Source organism: Panulirus ornatus, chromosome 29 (assembly GCF_036320965.1).
Source record: "Panulirus ornatus isolate Po-2019 chromosome 29, ASM3632096v1, whole genome shotgun sequence".
Taxonomy (NCBI): Eukaryota; Metazoa; Arthropoda; class Malacostraca; order Decapoda; family Palinuridae; genus Panulirus; species Panulirus ornatus.
Window position 1 is genome coordinate 723,182 of NC_092252.1, and position 18,106 is coordinate 741,287.

Sequence of the window (18,106 nt, forward strand, 5' to 3'; positions counted from 1 at the left end):
CGTTACCTGAAACAGTGCCCTTCAGTCCTAAACAACGCCCTTTATATCCTGAGCAGCGCCCATCATACCCATAAACAATAATTGTTCCGCCGTCCGTATTTCCTGCAGCACCACCACTCACATCGTGAACCAGCCACATCCCTAAACGGACTCACCATTAACCCAGCCTCACCCCTACATTCACCTCGCACTGGTAAGCCGGCCTTTCAGCGATAAACAATGCAGTAAACCAGCCTGAGAGCGGGCGGTCCTTGTGCTAGTGAGGGGTGAAGACGGCAGGGATGAGTAGGCAGGCGGTGGAACGGCGTGCGGCTGCGGCCACGACAGGCGGGGAGGTGTTGGCCCCGTTCTACGCACCGCCACCTCGAAAGACCTCGGCCCAAATCATCCGCGAGGCTCGCGCCTCCCTGGGCGCGGGCCTCCTAGGTGGCGCGAGCGTGCAGCGAGCAGGTGTGCGTACCGTGCATACGAAGCGGCCCTTCACACCCAGGGAGCGCGAACGGACACTCTTCAGCAGTGGTGGCAGCAGCAGCGGCGGCCGGGGAGAGCGGCCTCCCAGCTCCTTCACGTGAGTACAGTCAGAGCACCTGAGAGAGAGAGAGAGAGAGAGAGAGAGAGAGAGAGAGAGAGAGAGAGAGAGAGAGAGAGAGAGAGAGAGAGAGAGAGAGAGAGAGAGAGAGCTATTTTGGGTGATAAGAGAGTATAAAGTAAGGATGATTTTGAGTTTCTTAGGTGTTACTCACCTGACGCTTAAGGGTTAGAAACTCGGAAGAGAATTCCAGACTCGTTCTACGAGGAAAGTGTCACAATGGTCAGTCATCGTATATGTGGTTTCATTATAGAAACTATAGGAAACCAGCCGGATTCGTGTAGCAGGTTCAGGTCATAGGTGCTAGGATACCCACACAGCTTACGAGCGCAGTTGCCTATAGAATATTTGCATAAGAGAGAGAGGAGATAAGTACTACACCTAATAGGGATGCTTAAAGAGAGCTGATGGCAGGGGAGTTGACGAGGCCAAAGGTGGACGAAGGCCCACCCAAGATATGCAAGCAGTACTCAGCACTGGGGTTGATGTGGCCCCTGTACGTGGAACAGCTGTTTGCAAAGATGATTGTGTAACCTATCATACATATCAAGCTTTTGGTAAACAGTGTATATTGTGGTCAGTATGTAGGGTTTCTAAACCAGAGTAGATGCGGTCATGCCCAACACGTTCACGCTGATTCAGAGATGAAGTGAAATTTTTTGGAAAGTGAGTGGAATTATCCTTGTGAGATTCAGAAAGAGATTTAGGTCAGTATTAAGAGAAGATACTCGTTCAGAGGCAGGGGGGAAATCGAGCATCAAAATGAAGGGTGAGGTGAAGTGTGAATCTTGGGCGTTAACGTAGCTATGGGTCAAGTTTGGAGAAAGATCACGCACGAAGAGAAGGAAGAAGGAAGGGACGGTAAAAAAACCCCGAAGGCCTATGCTGTTGACCTGATGAGAGGCAGGTGTTGCTGCTGTATCAGTATTTACCGCCACGAGACAGCCACAAGAGACACTGTCCGCTGGAGGACCGAGAAAAGTAGTTCGGTATGAAGATTGTAGGTTGACCTAAATGGTCAGGCTGAGCTGATAGCTCGGGTCAAGGTCAAGGTCATCAAAGTCGGGCTTACTCAGTTCCAGAGCTGGTGGTCAGCTGCTGTCGGAATTAAGCTAAAGCGAAACCTGCGCACGTCTCATGGTGTTCAGGTTACACTTCCCACCACAAGATATCGGCAGGTTTGCTCCATAAACATGAGCCGTGTGGTCTCTCCCACAGACTCTCGCCACTACACTTCGACAGTAACGAGACTGGCGGAAGGAGCTCGGCCTCGCCATCCAGTGCAAGGCTTCAGCCGCTGGCCACGGCCACCCTCGTCTCAGAGGACCCCGACCACGTGAGTATACCATCCTAACTACGTAAATTGCAAGTAGATCTTCCTATGTATCGTGTAAGTACACTGTCCTACCAACCATATAATTATACCATCTTGCTACCACGTGTGTGCACCTTCCATGTATCATGTAAGTACACTTTCCTACCTACCACATAAGAATACCTGGTGTATTGGTAAGGTAACTGACCGTCACGCATGCACGGGCCTTTTGGAATCAAACCCACATAAGTTCGAATTCTGGTCGCGGCAGGCGGTCCCGTCCACCCAGCTGTTCATCCTCTCCTAGGGGCTGGTCGATAGAATGGGTACCTGGTATAGGCTAGGATGTGTGTGTGTGTGTGTGTGTGTGTGTGTGTGTGTGCATAGGAGAGACATTGTATATATATATATATATATATATATATATATATATATATATATATATATATATATATATATATATATATATATATATATATATACACACACACACACACACAAGGTCAAGAGAAGAGGCATCACAAGCGTAAAACTCTTCTCGTAAAACGCAAATAGTATTCACAAATAGTAATGAAACTGATAAAGTGAAGCATAGGCTTCCTCACTATGCAAGTGATTCATACTTTTCCACTTTACACTACAAGTTGATCGGTCTAACGAGGCCTACGCCACTACCACCTGACACCATCTGCTAAAACATACATCCCCCAGAGCTCTTAGTTCAACCTCTTTTTCTCCCTTGCATAACTATACTTTCAGCTTCAACCATTTCACTACTTTCATTACAAAATTTACTACCAGCTCATCTTATGACTTAACTAACGACACAGCGTCATGTACATACAGTAACTGCGGCAACTTTCGTGTTTCCTGTCACTCACTCACCCGACCTGGTTCCCATAATGCCCCATACATAAAGATATTTGATAACCATGGTGCATCACACTGACACAATTCCATATATGGATCGTATCACACATTCATACCACCACGTACTCTCGCACATGCCGTACTTCAACGTTCACCACAAAAATCAGAATTTCCCTAGAGTACTTCCGTGTTCATTATCATATACCGTTTCTGAATCCATAAATGTTGCATTCAACTTTTTTTCTCCGTTACTTGTGTAAGTGTAAATATCTGATGTCTACACACTCTTCCCTTCCTAAACCCATATTGTTCTTAACCTTTCAACACGATCAGTCACCGTCCTACCATATAGCATACCAAATGTACTGTGCTTAGGAATTTTATCCTTCTGTAAGTCTTACAGCCACGATAACTCTCGTACTTGTAAGCAGTAGAATACTGACCTCCCTCTACCTGTCATTAGGATCCATATCATCATATGCTAGGATAACACTACGGATCCATTCTACAGCAGTTTCGTCTCCACTCTCCACCTTTACGCTCACCACTCCATCTTTGCATCTAGCCCTTCCGTTCTTTAAGCAATTACATGAGTTTATATCCTCCTTTAATTATCTTTCGCTTCCATACATCTAAACTTCTGTTTTCATACTTCTAATCCTACTGTAGCGATAGGTACATCTCTCTCACCATCATTTCCAATCATTTCTTCAGATTTTTTCTCCATCTCTGATAAATTTCATCCTTTATCCCTCTTTTTATCATTTGCTTTCTCTCAGCCTTGCCTCCTACTCTCTCGCTCTTTACACATAACTCCCCTCTACTTCTAGTTATGTCCTTCTAGGATAGTTTATTATGTTTCAAATTAGAAAATTTTCGCCAAGACCCTCATTTGTTATCACAGTATTCATACAATACATTCTTCATCACTCGCGAAATGCACTAACTCCTCCCCATAAACATTACTTTTATTGTGTAAAAAGTACGGCATTTTCAGGTAAATTAGATTATCTTTTACTGAAATTGTGTAGATGAGTGACACTATAATATAATATCCTTCTACATATATTTCATTATCATTAACAATACATGATTGACCCATACATTACTTTATATAGTATGTTATTGCATACTTCTCTATGACTGTCAACGTTGCGTATTTTGTATCTACAGACACTTATGTACGGAGGAAGGTGTGTAGGTAACAGTACATTGCTGTATGTATATACCAGTATGTAGGGAGGAAGGTGTGTATGTAACAGTACATTGCAGTATGTATATACCAGTATGTAGGGAGGAAAGTGTGTAGGTAACAGTATATTGCGGTATGTATATACCAGTATGTAGGGAGGAAGGTGTGTATGTAACAGTACATTGCAGTATGTATATACCAGTATGTAGGGAGGAAAGTGTGTAGGTAACTGTATATTGCAGTATGTATATACCAGTATGTAGGGAGGAAGGTGTGTAGGTAACAGTACATTGCAGTATGTTTATACCAGTATGTAGGGAGGAAAGTGTGTAGGTAACAGTATATTGCAGTATGTATATACCAGTATGTAGGGAGGAAGGTGTGTAGGTAACAGTACATTGCAGTATGTATATACCAGTATGTAGGGAGGAAGGTGTGTAGGTAACAGTACATTGCAGTATGTATATACCAGTATTTTAGTTGTCATGTTCAAGACTATACTCGACGATCTATAACTCTCTGTTCATCCTTATTTTCCAGCCTTCATACACTATGTTGTACTTGTGTTCCTACAACCTGTGCAGTGTGCCACACACTTTGGCAGTCTCCGGTAAAGCGGCCACCTTATCCTCACCATGCACTGTCCGGGGTCCTCCACATCTTTCAATTCAACTTCTGAAGGATCAAGTTTCACACTCTCATTCCTCAACTTTTCTACCTTTATGCATCTTGTAAACAAACTACAATCAACGGATATATTTTCCAAAACAAATTTACATGCATGATAAAGCTCAGAAAAGGCAGGAAAAAAGGTCAACATTAAGAGATTGATCTTTTAAACTTTCATTGTTGATTGAAGTTGTGGGGAAACTAGATCTGTGTAACTTGTGCAGTTGTGGGGAAGTTAGATCTGTGTAACTTGTCTTAATGTGCAGTTGTGAGGAAGTTAGATCGTTTTACTAGTCTTAGTATGCAGAAATTCACATTTTTCCCCCATTTTTCCCATTAGATTCTCTGTTGGTCTGACAGTGTGCTTCTGTCTTGTCCTGTGTAAGGATTTCAAATAATTAGCTTTTTATAATTCATTTTACAAAATGTGTCTCTTATGCGTCTCAAGATGATTAAAACTGTTGATTTAATATCTTATATTCCTTATACTTTTGGCTGATAATTGTATGACAGTAATATGTTCAAATACTGAGTTAATGGAACATCTTACATTGGTTTTACGTAGTGACAGCAACATCTGTGTTAGTCAAGGTTAGGTTTTTGATATTTCTTTTGACTCATTCAGATATGATCAGCCCATGTCAGTGTGAGCCAAGTCTCTTACCATATAGGTGTTGTAATATTTCTCTTACCTTGATTCGCAATCATCACGTGTTATTCAGCTCTATCCAAGTTCAGCTTAACTCATCAGAAACAGTAGTATTGATCACCATAACTGAGCAATTCACCTATTGATTTTTAAACCGAGATGACGACACAGATTTTTTGAATAAGTAAGATTCTGAACTGACTATGTTCCATAGGAAAATTACTGTATAAGTTTGGAAGAGCCAAAAATCCTTCATTAATTCCTGTTGTACGGTAACCAGTGAAAGATAGGTTGAGAGCAGGCACTAGAGCAGGGAGCAAGTACTGCAACAGGGAGCAGGTATTACAGCAGGGAGCAGACGCTACAGCAGGGAGCAGGCACTACAACAGGGAGCAGGCACTACATCAGGGAGCAGACACTACAGCAGGGAGCAGGCACTACAACAGGGAGCAGGCACTACAGCAGGGAGCAGGCACTACAACAGGGAGCAGGCACTACATCAGGGATCAGACACTACAGCAGGGAGCAGACACTACAACAGGGAGCAGGCACTACATCAGGGAGCAGACACTACTGCAAGGAGCAGGGACTACAGCAGGGAGCAGACACTACAGCAGGGAGCAGGCACTGCAACAAGGAGCAGGCACTACAACAGGGATCAGACACTACAGCAGGGAGCAGACACTACAGCAGGGAGCAGGCACTACATCAGGGATCAGACACTACAGCAGGGAGCAGACACTACAGCAGGGAGCAGGCACTACAACAAGGAGCAGGCACTACAACAGGGATCAGACACTACAGCAGGGAGCAGGCACTACAACAGGGAGCAGGCACTACATCAGGGAGCAGACACTACAACAGGGAGCAGGCACTACATCAGGAAGCAGACACTACAGCAGGGAGCAGGCACTACAACAGGGATCAGACACTACAGCAGGCAGCAGGCACTACAACAGGGAGCAGGCACTACAACAGGGAGCAGGCACTACAACAGGGAGCAGGCACTACAACAAGGAGCAGACACTACAACAGGGATCAGACACTACAGCAGGGAGCAGGCACTACAACAGGGAGCAGGCACTATAGCAGGGAACAGGCACTACAGCAGGCAGCAGACACTACAACAGGGAGCAGGCACTACAACAGGGAGCAGGCACTACAACAGGGATCAGACACTACAGCAGGGAGCAGGCACTACAACAGGGAGCAGGCACTATAGCAGGGAACAGGCACTACAGCAGGGAGCAGGCACTACAACAGGGAGCAGGCACTATAGCAGGGAACAGGCACTACTGCAGGGAGCAGGCACTACAACAGGGAGCAGACACTACAGCAGGGAGCAGACACTACAGCAGGGAGCAGGCACTACAACAGGGAGCAGGCACTACAACAGGGATCAGACACTACAGCAGGGAGCAGGCACTACAACAGGGAGCAGACACTACAGCAGGGAGCAGACACTACAGCAGGCAGCAGGCACTACAACAGGGATCAGACACTACAGCAGGGAGCAGGCACTACAACAGGGAGCAGGCACTACAGCAGGGAGCAGACACTACAGCAGGGAGCAGGCACTACAACAGGGATCAGACACTACAGCAGGGAGCAGGCACTACAACAGGGAGCAGACACTACAGCAGGGAGCAGACTCTACAACAGGGAGCAGGCACTACAACAGGGAGCAGGCACTATAGCAGGGAACATGCACTACAGCAGGGAGCAGACACTACAGCAGGCAGCAGGCACTACAGCAGGGATCAGACACTACAGCAGGGAGCAGGCACTACAACAGGGAGCAGACACTACAGCAGGGAGCAGGCACTACAGCAGGGAGCAGGCACTACAACAGGGAGCAGGCACTACAGCAGGGAGCAGACACTACAACAGGGAGCAGGCACTACAACAGGGAGCAGACACTACAACAGGGAACAGGCACTACAGCAGGGAGCAGGCACTATAACAGGGAGCAGACACTACAGCAGGGAGCAGGCACTACAACAGGGAGCAGGCACTATAGCAGGGAACAGGCACTACTGCAGGGAGCAGGCACTACAACAGGGAGCAGACACTACAGCAGGGAGCAGACACTACAGCAGGGAGCAGGCACTACAACAGGGAGCAGGCACTATAGCAGGGAACAGGCACTACAGCAGGGAGCAGGCACTACAACAGGGAGCAGGCACTATAGCAGGGAACATGCACTACAGCAGGGAGCAGGCACTACAACAGGGAGCAGGCACTATAGCAGGGAACAGGCACTAGAGCAGGGAGCAGGCAGTAAAATATTTAACACAGACAACTGCACCAGTCCTTCAGTATATACATAACGGTATGAGCCAATCATGCTGTATGTACATTGAGAGTAGGACGTGCTTGGGTCATATCATATGGTAGTAGGTACATCATTATTGTGGTCTAATATCTGATGTAATAATTTCCAAACTTTGTGCTGATTTATCCTACACGTCTTTTTTTTTTTTTTTTTCTTTAAAGTTGCAAGGTGAAGGACACAGGACAGCATGGGTGAGCCTTGATGACTTGCAGTTCAGTAGCAAATTGTGTATGTAAATTTTGTGCCTGAAAATTAAATGTGCATTTTTGTATGTTTTATGAAAGCTTATACGTAATGTCGTGAATTTCCTCGCATCTTTCAATATAATTCCCTATCTCCTCTCCCTTTCCCGCTCCTTCCCTTCCTAGCCCTTTCTTTCCTTTCTCCCTCGTGATCCCTCCCTCTCTATTGCCTGCTCCCTCTGTCTCTCCAACTCACTCTCAACCTTGGTGTCTCAGCAGAACAAGCTTCCCGCCCTGGTGTCGTCCAGACGGGTCCAGAGGCACCAGTTCCGCGCCCTTTCCCTCTGTGACCGTAAGTACCGCCTTCACAGGTCCTGTAAGTCCAGGCGAATGGTCTGTAGGCGGAAGCTGGGGGTCTCTAAGACTCCTGTAATCAGGGATGGTTTTTTCTAAGGCCGTAGTGGGCTGATTTTTTTTTTCTTTTTTCTGTGTTCTTCAAAAAGAAATTTTCTCTCGTTCTTTAGGTAGAGGCAGACATTTTAAAAGTATTTTGTAGAGAGATTGTTATTGTAGGGCCCTTTAAGCAAAGAAGAGGACTGTAAACAGGTTATAGAGGGATCTTTAGCTAAACAGTTCTCAAAGGTTCTCATGGTGAATTCCGATTTCTCTGAGGGTTTTGCGAGTAACCTCATCAGGGTCCTGGACAGGTAGGGTTACAGAGAAAGTTTTGTGGCAGTTCTTTAACGATAGACATCATCCCCGGGAGCTTTATGCTCACGACTGATAAGATGGAGGAATTATTCTTTTTTAGAGATTTTAGAAATAGAGATTTTACCTTTAAGTTTCCCGACTGAATATTACAATTCCGTGTATAGGTTGTATAAGTAAGTTTACGTCACTAGTGTGACACTGATCTATCACGCCTCTCACAGTACCTGAAGAGACGGAGGAGGGCGAAGATGGTAGTCGTACCCCCAGGAAGGGTCTGGGTCCACCTCCCAGGAGTTCCACCGTGACAACACTGCATAGTTTGTCTGTAAGTCTCTCTCTCTCTCTCTCTCTCTCTCTCTCTCTCTCTCTCTCTCTCTCTCTCTCTCTCTCTCTCTCTCTCTCTCTCTCTCTCTCTCTCTCTCTCTCTCTCTCTCTCTCTCTCTCTCTCTCTCTCTCTCTCTCTCTCTCTCTCTCTCTCTCTCTCTCTCTCTCTCTCTCTCTCTCTCTCTCTCTCTCTCTCTCTCTCTCTCTCTCTCTCTCTCTCTCTCTCTCTCTCTCTCTCTCTCTCTCTCTCTCTCTCTCTCTCTCTCTCTCTCTCTCTCTCTCTCTCTCTCTCTCTCTCTCTCTCTCTCTCTCTCTCTCTCTCTCTCTCTCTCTCTCTCTCTCTCTCTCTCTCTCTCTCTCTCTCTCTCTCTCTCTCTCTCTCTCTCTCTCTCTCTCTCTCTCTCTCTCTCTCTCTCTCTCTCTCTCTCTCTCTCTCTCTCTCTCTCTCTCTCTCTCTCTCTCTCTCTCTCTCTCTCTCTCTCTCTCTCTCTCTCTCTCTCTCTCTCTCTCTCTCTCTCTCTCTCTCTCTCTCTCTCTCTCTCTCTCTCTCTCTCTCTCTCTCTCTCTCTCTCTCTCTCTCTCTCTCTCTCTCTCTCTCTCTCTCTCTCTCTCTCTCTCTCTCTCTCTCTCTCTCTCTCTCTCTCTCTCTCTCTCTCTCTCTCTCTCTCTCTCTCTCTCTCTCTCTCTCTCTCTCTCTCTCTCTCTCTCTCTCTCTCTCTCTCTCTCTCTCTCTCTCTCTCTCTCATTTCTTGCATCTTTGAATGAGATTTTTCTTTCAAATCTTATGTCTTATTCAACTTTTACTGACAGTGCTTTTTCATCATTTTATTCTAAAAATGTTTCGACGAAAACTCACGATATCGTACATATCTTGTAAAGTATAAGTATGTCATACTTCAAACTTAATACAGTAGATGATGCTAACCCCGCTGCTGGTCTACGGTGATGACTGCTGAGACAACTGACACGGAAGGAAAACAAAGTCGTTCTACTCGTCATTGTAATAATGATAATGATAAGAAAATGTTGATATAAGTCACTACTGATAGACCCAATCCTGGGTCACCTTGGTCAATCCTAGATGGCCTTTTGACAATTTTGGTTGACTCGCTCGATCTTGAATTGGGATCCTGGGGAGGAAGGGTCACTATAGTTGCCCTTTACTAACCTTGTTTACCACTGGATGATTTAGCGTGATCTTAATTGAATGTAACATTGTCTGCCCCTGGTTGATCTGTGGTCATCCGAGTTGATTTGATGACCCTGGTTGACTTTGGTTTGCTTGGATTGACTGGTTTGCTTGGGCTGACTTTGGGTTGATACGGTTGGTTATGGTTTTGTTGCCGTTTGGTAACATTTGTTAGCCTTTGTTAAACTTGAGTCACTGTTAGTCACATTGGTTCACCCGAGTAAGTTTCTTAGCTTAACTACAGGTGGAGTGATGTTACCTGGTGCAACTTTGGATGAGTGTAATGAACCCTGAGTGATTTTGTCAATATAGTTTACCTTTGTTAACTGTCATGGTGATTATAGTTAGTGCTTTTGCTTGACCTTGGACATTCTTGCTTGACTCACACTGCTCTGGGCTAACCCTAGACATCTTTGGTTGATTCTCACTGACCTTGGTTGACTCTAGACAATCTAATATGACTCTCATTGACCTTGATGAACAATGAACGACTTTTCTTTTAAGGCTGAGGCGACGGAGGATGGTAGGGATGGAGAGGAAATCATTGTGTCCCACAACTCGAGCCCCAGCCCGGAATCCCGACCTGATGACATCAAAAAGGTATGGCCACTCGCACTCTATCCTCCACACGCACACACACACACACACACACACACACACACACACACACACACACACACACATGAGTGTACCCACACAAACACAATGATATGAAACTTAACAATTTCTGTCCACACAAACACACACATGTAAATAGAGTTTAAGAGATGAGTCCTCACGAGGTAATGACATTGTAGCTCATTCACGTCTCTATGCACACACAGATATATAGTCAGTAACGTATTTGTTTTCTGTTTTTATCTCTATATTGATGGATGATGAAAACCATTGACACCTTCATATGATGATGTTGGTAGTTTTTCTTAGTGGGGCATGGGAGATTAAGGTGTCATTCAGGTAAACTATCATGTAGAGACACGGTTATTCTCTCATCGTTCATGACAATATAGATTTAATCTTTATCTAATTCAGGAGAATGTCAGGATGACCAAGATGAGGCTGGAGGCGTCTCACAAGATGAAACCTACTTTGTGTTCTGACCGCCACACACACACACACACACACACACACACACACACACACACACACACACACACACACACCGAAGAGATCGATGCGGCACCAGGATTGGTGGAGTTGTCATAGACTGACTTAACGTGAGCAGATTATAAAGATGTCTGAGTGACTACTGAACGAGATGGTGATGATGATGATGATGGAAAATTTTTAACATAATCTTGTACCAGACCATAGTGTACAGTTGCACAGAAATGATAACATAATCTTGTACCAGACCATAGTGTACAGTTGCACATAAATGATAATTACATCTCCACCTTTGGATAAGTTGGCAAACATAAGAAAATGACCCAGTAATCATTACGTAGACAAGAGGAAATTATTTAAGAATATGGTTAATTTCACCAAACTAAAAATTTAGGTCTGACCTGGATGTATCAGAGCAACATACACTTCCGTAATGGCAAAGACTGAGAGAGTACGTACAGATCGGCCAGCAAAACAAGACTGTATCAAAGAGAAAGAGAGCAAAAACTATTTCATTAGGGAAGTGTATCTCAGGGACAAACTGCCACGAATGGTGCAGGACAAGGAACGTAGGTGAGGCAGGAGTCCCGTGGTGCTACTACTGGAGAGGTGAGTCGTTGCCAGGTGCCATGGGTGTGGTACAGGTGCTGCTGATATTACTTAGTTCCCTTAGCACCGTTGCTGAAGGAGTAAGGCAATGAAGAGGTCTTACGGGGTTCCTGTCGGAGGTGGAAAACCAATCACATACTGTTGCTGCTGCTGAGGGTGAATAGTGCTGGAGCCCCGTCGGTGGCTGGAGAGCCTCAGGCTACTCCATGTGGCTGACACATGTCTTAACTGATCCCAAAGCAGCTTTGCTTGGCTTCCACGGACCACCTGCATCTTGTACCCTGGGGTGTGGATTATCCTTCCATTCGAAATAGGACGATGAGCCTATCCATTTCTGAGGTATGAGGTAAAAGCTGGAGTCTGGAAGGATGTCAGGTTGTATAAGGTATTCAAATCCCATGTCATTTGAAGTGTTAATTGTAAGGACAAAATGAACCTGAGAGGAACATGACAAGCGTGGTTTCGCAGGGACATGTCCTTAGCAGGAGGTCACGTGGACCAGGAGTTTTGTAGAATCATGAAGCACGATCGCTGTAGCTTCCACACTCACGGAGCCTTATCTCTTCAACTTATTTTGCTGTCAAACAACATTGAAAACTTCTGTATACCGATAACTTGATAGCATTTTCATTTAACTTATATAAAACCCGAACACTAGACAAGTTCTTCGATTATTGCTTAACATATTTCACCGTAGTTTCTCATCATAACTTATGATGCTCTCTCTCTCTCTCTCTCTCTCTCTCTCTCTCTCTCTCTCTCTCTCTCTCTCTCTCTCTCTCTCTCTCTCTCTCTCTCTCTCTCTCTCTCTCTCTCTTTCCAAGAACTGATCACTGATATGGATTTAGAAATTTAAAACAGCCGCTTTTTGCATGAAATTTTCTTAACTCCGCAAGACTGTGATTTGACTTATTGTCTTTCTTACATTCTATTTATGATTTACCCTTGTAGCACATTATTATCCTTACTGTATTTGAACCCTACAAACAAAACAGTTTTGTTTTTGCTTATTGTTTTTGTCTAATACAACATACAGTACTCTCATGTAGCCTACTATACTACTAAACACACATAGTAGTTTCATTCAACATGATTATTTTGCCATCCAGATGTATGCCCTGGCGTCACACCTTATAACTCTTGTTTGTCTCATCGTTACCATGTGTTACTGGCAGACATATAATGGTTGAGATCTAACTACACGTGACACGTTGCTTGATGTTATCCAAAGTGAAGCTTGACTGTGCTACCTGCAGGTGCGCCTGGCAGGCCAGCCTGAGTCCATCACCTCGACGCCACTGTTCCAGCAGCTGTTGAATAACACTGACCTGGAGGTGAGTGACCTGGAGTCTTCACTCACGCTCAAGAGAGAGTTCCAGCCAGCGGGGTTGCCTCAGAAACAACCTGGAACGCAGCCACTCTCCAGACCTTCCATAGATTCCACATCTTTCTCCGAGTCCAGACCTTCAAACCTTCAGGTAGCCTTGGTAACACGCCTCTCTCGTGAACCTTTCACAGTGAGATACCAGTGTACGATGACTTGTCTTCATGCGTGATGACTTATCCCAATTTATGATTACTTATCCCTCTGTATGATGACTTAGCCCCATCCATGATGACTTGGTCCCATCTATGATGACTTGGTCTCATGTGTGATGACTTGATCCCATTTATGATTACTTGGACCCATGTATGATGACTTGGTCTCATGTATGATGACTTGATCCCATTTATGATGACTTGCTACCACTATGTATACAGTATCTCAGTCTTGTTGATACTGATTCATTCCTTGTCTACGGTGATCTGGCTCTTTGCATGAAATGATTTATTTTCTAGTATGAATCGATTCACTTGATTCTGTACAGTAATTCTCAAGTACTAATTACATATATGTGAGAATTCGGTCCTTTGTGTAATATGATTTTATGTATTAAGTAAAATGAATCTGTTCCTGATGTAGAAAGATTTATTTTAGTGATTCCTGTGAACAATGATTCAGATTCGTGTATAATGATTTAATTCGTCATATACACATCATGTTCATTTTGTGCAATGATCCAGTTACTCTTGTACAGTAATTAAGCTCCATAAGTACAACTGGTAACTTTTTAAAGCACGATGACGTCATGCATACAGTTAAGCAAGTTATCATGACAGGAGTTGGATGACCCCCTTGTAGCTCAGTGGTTCAATGCCGTTGAGTAAGATGAGTCAGTGTGTTGAAAATCGTAGCTCAAGATTGCCAAGAGGACGACGTATTTTACAAGAGCAATAATTGGTTATCATAGACATTGATCTTTAGGTATGGTTACATAACACTAGGAGTCTTCCAACGTGTAATTTTATCCCAAAACATTAATTTTTACCATAGACATCAGAGATATGTATAGTTGTTTGTCTTTAATTGTAGTTGGTAATTGTCGTAGTTTTTCTTTAGAAATGTAAAGAATACACCCGATTCTTTCCTCATCATTTCCTGAAATACTTTCCAACTACCCAACTCTGGCTTCCCTTACAAACCTACTCTGACGTCCTTTGAGATTATTTTTCCGTTAATTCTTTGAACGTACTTCGTCATCTCGTGACTTATCCTGACCTCTTAGACTTGGTCTCATAACCCCATTACTTGATTTGTAACTTTGTCCTTTAGATGTTTTATAATGAACATTTTCCATTAACCTTATGCATGCTAAACATCCTTGATTATCTTTTGTTTTTGTTTTACAAATCCGATTTCTTTCTGCAACCCGTCGCATCTTACCTTTTATGAAATTGCGCATTTCCCTAACTTTGCTCTGCATAATTCTGACTTTCCTCAACATATTTCAAGACGTCTTCTTCCTCACTCCTTCCCTTTTAATCTGGCTTATTTTCCTTATTTTGTTGAATTAACAACTTGATCTCTGACGTTTTCCCAACCATTTCCATATTTATCTGGCTTTAACTTTTTCTGACGTCTTTTAATCTCAGCAGGGGGTCGTGAGTCAGCTAGATGACCTACATCCAACCACAAAAATGGGGATGAAGATAGCTGCCAGAGCCAAGAAGTCAGAGAGGAAGAAGAGCATCTCCAAGCGTCCTGGGGTGGACAGGGATTGGCGCCACGCGGTAGAGACGCGTTCGCTAAACCAGGCTTCTGAAGCTGCTGGTAAGTTCTTGTTAATCATTACCTCTGTGAACCCAGTCCTTAAACTTTTAATTATACGACGCTAGCAATGATTGTAACAACCTCATAATGAACTGGTATATACATAACTCTGCTTATATCATCGCAAAGCTGTTAACGGAAATTGGTAACTATGTATGTAAGTTTTTGAAATATTTGCTGAAATTACCACTTTTGATTGGGTCCGTATATTTCATTGATCATTTTGGATCAAAGCTCCCAACTGAAGTAAATATATACTATTCTTATAGACCACTATAAACCTTTAGTAATGAATATCAAAGATGATGGGAGCCATCAGATGGAGCAACATGATACTTTTATTCCGTAAACTAACAATTGTGTTCAGTGATGCTAATCTTAAAGTTCTCTCATTAATTATTGCCTTACCCTGCCTGGTGGACGTCTTAAGTACCTGCTTCTGTTTGCCATGTGTTGAATGTAAAATGAATCGGGGAAAGTTGGGAGTACCCAGTCTGCCTGTCTGACCTGGAATATCTATATCCTTCACAGTACCGAGATCTGATAAATCATTCTGGTAAATCTCTAATGTTATCCAGCATCATCACGATGTTTACCATAAACCACAATCCATCATTGTTTACTTATATTTGATGAGGGAGGGCTCTGGCAGTAGTAATAATGGCCCCTTCCACGACCCTTCCCTCTCTGTTAACAAACCTTCCTCTTTTTCTACTCACTATATCAACATTCGTGGTCTCTCTAGTAACCTCTCCTCAGATGAGCATCATCTGTCTAGTACCTCTCCTAATATCTTACTTCTCTCTGAGACACAGTTGTCTAATGATATTCTCTCTAATCCCTTGTTCATACCTAACTATAACCTCCACTCACGAGTCCGGTTCAGAGGTGATGTTTGTGCTTATTCTAACATCAACACACCTGGTGCACGCCTCAAGACCGGCGAGTCTCCAAACTTTGATGTTATGTGGCTCAAGGTTTGGCTCCGTACTTCCACACTTGTCCTCTGTTTCGCCTGTTGCTCCCCTCATTCTACAAATTCTATATCCTTCGACTATCTAAACTCCAGCCATGAGACTGTGACATCCTCTAACCCGCAAGCCGAGATCCTCTTCTTCGGGGATTTCAACGTTCACCACAGGGAATGGTTGAATTCCCACCACATAGATGGTGGGGGGATCGAAACCCTCATGTTCTCCATTCTTAATGATTTAGAGCAAATTATTTCCTACCCTCCTCATATACCTGACCGCTGTGACCATTCTCCTAATATTCTGGATTTGTTTATCACCTTTAGTCCATCTAGCTGTAAATACACAATCTTCCCTGAATTGGTTCATCTGATCACACTCTCATAAATGTATCTATTCTAACGGCACCTTCTCCTCCAGCAACCCCTTCTAAGGGTAAATACTGGCACCTGAACAAAGCTGACTGGAATAGCTTGCGGAACTTCTTTTCTGACTTTCCTTGGGTAAATTACTGTCTCTTATGTGAAGATGCTTCTGTCTCCCCCAAACGCATGACAAAGGTTATTCTTGCGGGACCGGAAGCATTTATCCCCTCTTCCTACAAGACTACTACGTCATCCAATCCATGGTTCAACCGTTCCTATTCTGAGACCATTCAGACAAGGGATCAGGCACATCGGGCTTGAAAAAACTCTGCTTCCTCTGTCTCCCATTCAACTTTTACCACTGCCCGCAATCGTTGCAAGCACGTTATCCGTGAGGCGAAGCGTTCCTTTATTCAACGGAAGTGCGATAACCTCGCCTCGTCATCCACTGATAGGTCTCTCTGGTCTTTTGCTAAGGACATCTCTAACAAGTTCTGTCGCTCTACCTTTCCCTCACTTTTCCGTTCTGACGGCACTATAGCTGTCTCTCCCTTTGACAAAGCAACTCTCTTTAGTTCCGTTTCTCTCTAACTCCACCTTCGATGACTAACATTCCTTTACGCTCTGATGCTCCTCTTACTAATCCTATGCCTCTTCTCGTAATTTTTTTTTTCGGACTGTCCGAGAAGTGCTTTTTTCTCTGGACACAAGCAAGGTTTATGGTCCTGATGGCATCCATCCCCATGTATTGAAAGAGTGTGCCTCTGAACTTGCACATGTGCCTGCTCGTCTGTTCCGTTTCTGTTAAAAGAAAAAAATCCCTCTTCGAAGCGTGCATTTATACATCCCATCACTAAGAAGGATGATCATTTTGACCCCTATAACTATCGTCCTATTGCTTTGACATCTACCACTTCCAAAGTCTTTGAATACCTCCTCATCTCCCATATCCTTAAACACCGAAAATCTTTGATCACTAGTATGGCTTCCGTAAGGCGAGATCCACTGGTGATATTCTTTCATATCTCGCTAATGTCTGGTCATCATCCCTGGAATATTTTTGGGGAGACGTGTGTAGTTAACCTTGACATATCTAAGGCTGTTGGCGGTGTGACATCGGGTTCTCATTTCTAAGCTCCCCTCTTTTGGCTAAGGCCTTTGACTGGGTGTGGCATCGGGGTCTCTCATCTCTAAGCTCCCCTCTTTTACCTTCCCTCCCTCACTCTGCTCCTTCATATCTAACTTCCTCTCCCGCTGATCTATCTCTGTGGTTGTCGATGGATCAACCTTCCTCCCTGCCCCACCTTTTCTCCATCAACAGTGGTGTCCCTCAAGGTTCTCTCCTGTCCCCTACACTTTTTCTCCTTTTTTTTTCAACGATTTTCTCTCCACAAATAATCCAGTGCACTCATACGCTGACCAACCCACACTGCATTCATCCACATCCTTCAGTTCTGCTCGCTCTTCTCTCACTCGATCTGTATTTCGTCTTGACACAGCTTCCAATAAACTCAAACTTGGACAGGAGATCTCAGTAGGGTACACAAAATCTTGTCAAGTTTAATGCCTCTAAGACTCAATTTTTACCTAACTCTCTATCGGAAACTCATAACTCACGTCTCTCCTTTGGCGGTTCTATAATTCCACCTCTTCCCTCAACGAACATACTCTTTCTTGGAAACCCCACATTACGGGAATAGCTAAGTCTGCCTCAGAGAAACTGGGTGTCCCGTTTAGATGTCGCAACTTCTTTTTTAAACAGTTGCTCCGTTTATAAAAGAGATTGATTCGTCCTTGTATGTAGTACTGCTCTCACATTTGGGGTGGTTGTAGCTCTGTATCCGTACCTGACAGAATTGAGTCGAAAATGGTGCGACT

The 18,106-nt window shown here is 44.1% G+C and overlaps 1 protein-coding gene across 8 annotated transcripts in view; it reads left to right on the forward strand.

Moving 5' to 3' along the window:
- The window catches only part of LOC139757993 (armadillo repeat-containing protein 2), a 128,211-nt gene that overhangs the window by 23,364 nt on the left and 86,741 nt on the right, over nt 1-18,106 (forward strand). For 4 of the 8 annotated variants that reach the window (XM_071678935.1, XM_071678937.1, XM_071678936.1 and 1 more), the window contains exons 3-9: nt 109-568; nt 1,808-1,925; nt 8,078-8,153; nt 8,734-8,837; nt 10,530-10,625; nt 12,998-13,219; nt 14,715-14,892. In XM_071678935.1, the coding sequence (XP_071535036.1) occupies nt 282-568; nt 1,808-1,925; nt 8,078-8,153; nt 8,734-8,837; nt 10,530-10,625; nt 12,998-13,219; nt 14,715-14,892 (1,081 nt within the window). In that variant the 5' untranslated portion in view covers nt 109-281. The remainder of the gene's footprint in view (nt 1-108; nt 569-1,807; nt 1,926-8,077; nt 8,154-8,733; nt 8,838-10,529; nt 10,626-12,997; nt 13,220-14,714; nt 14,893-18,106) is intronic. The other 4 variants (XM_071678939.1, XM_071678943.1, XM_071678940.1 and 1 more) reach the window with 3 other exon arrangements.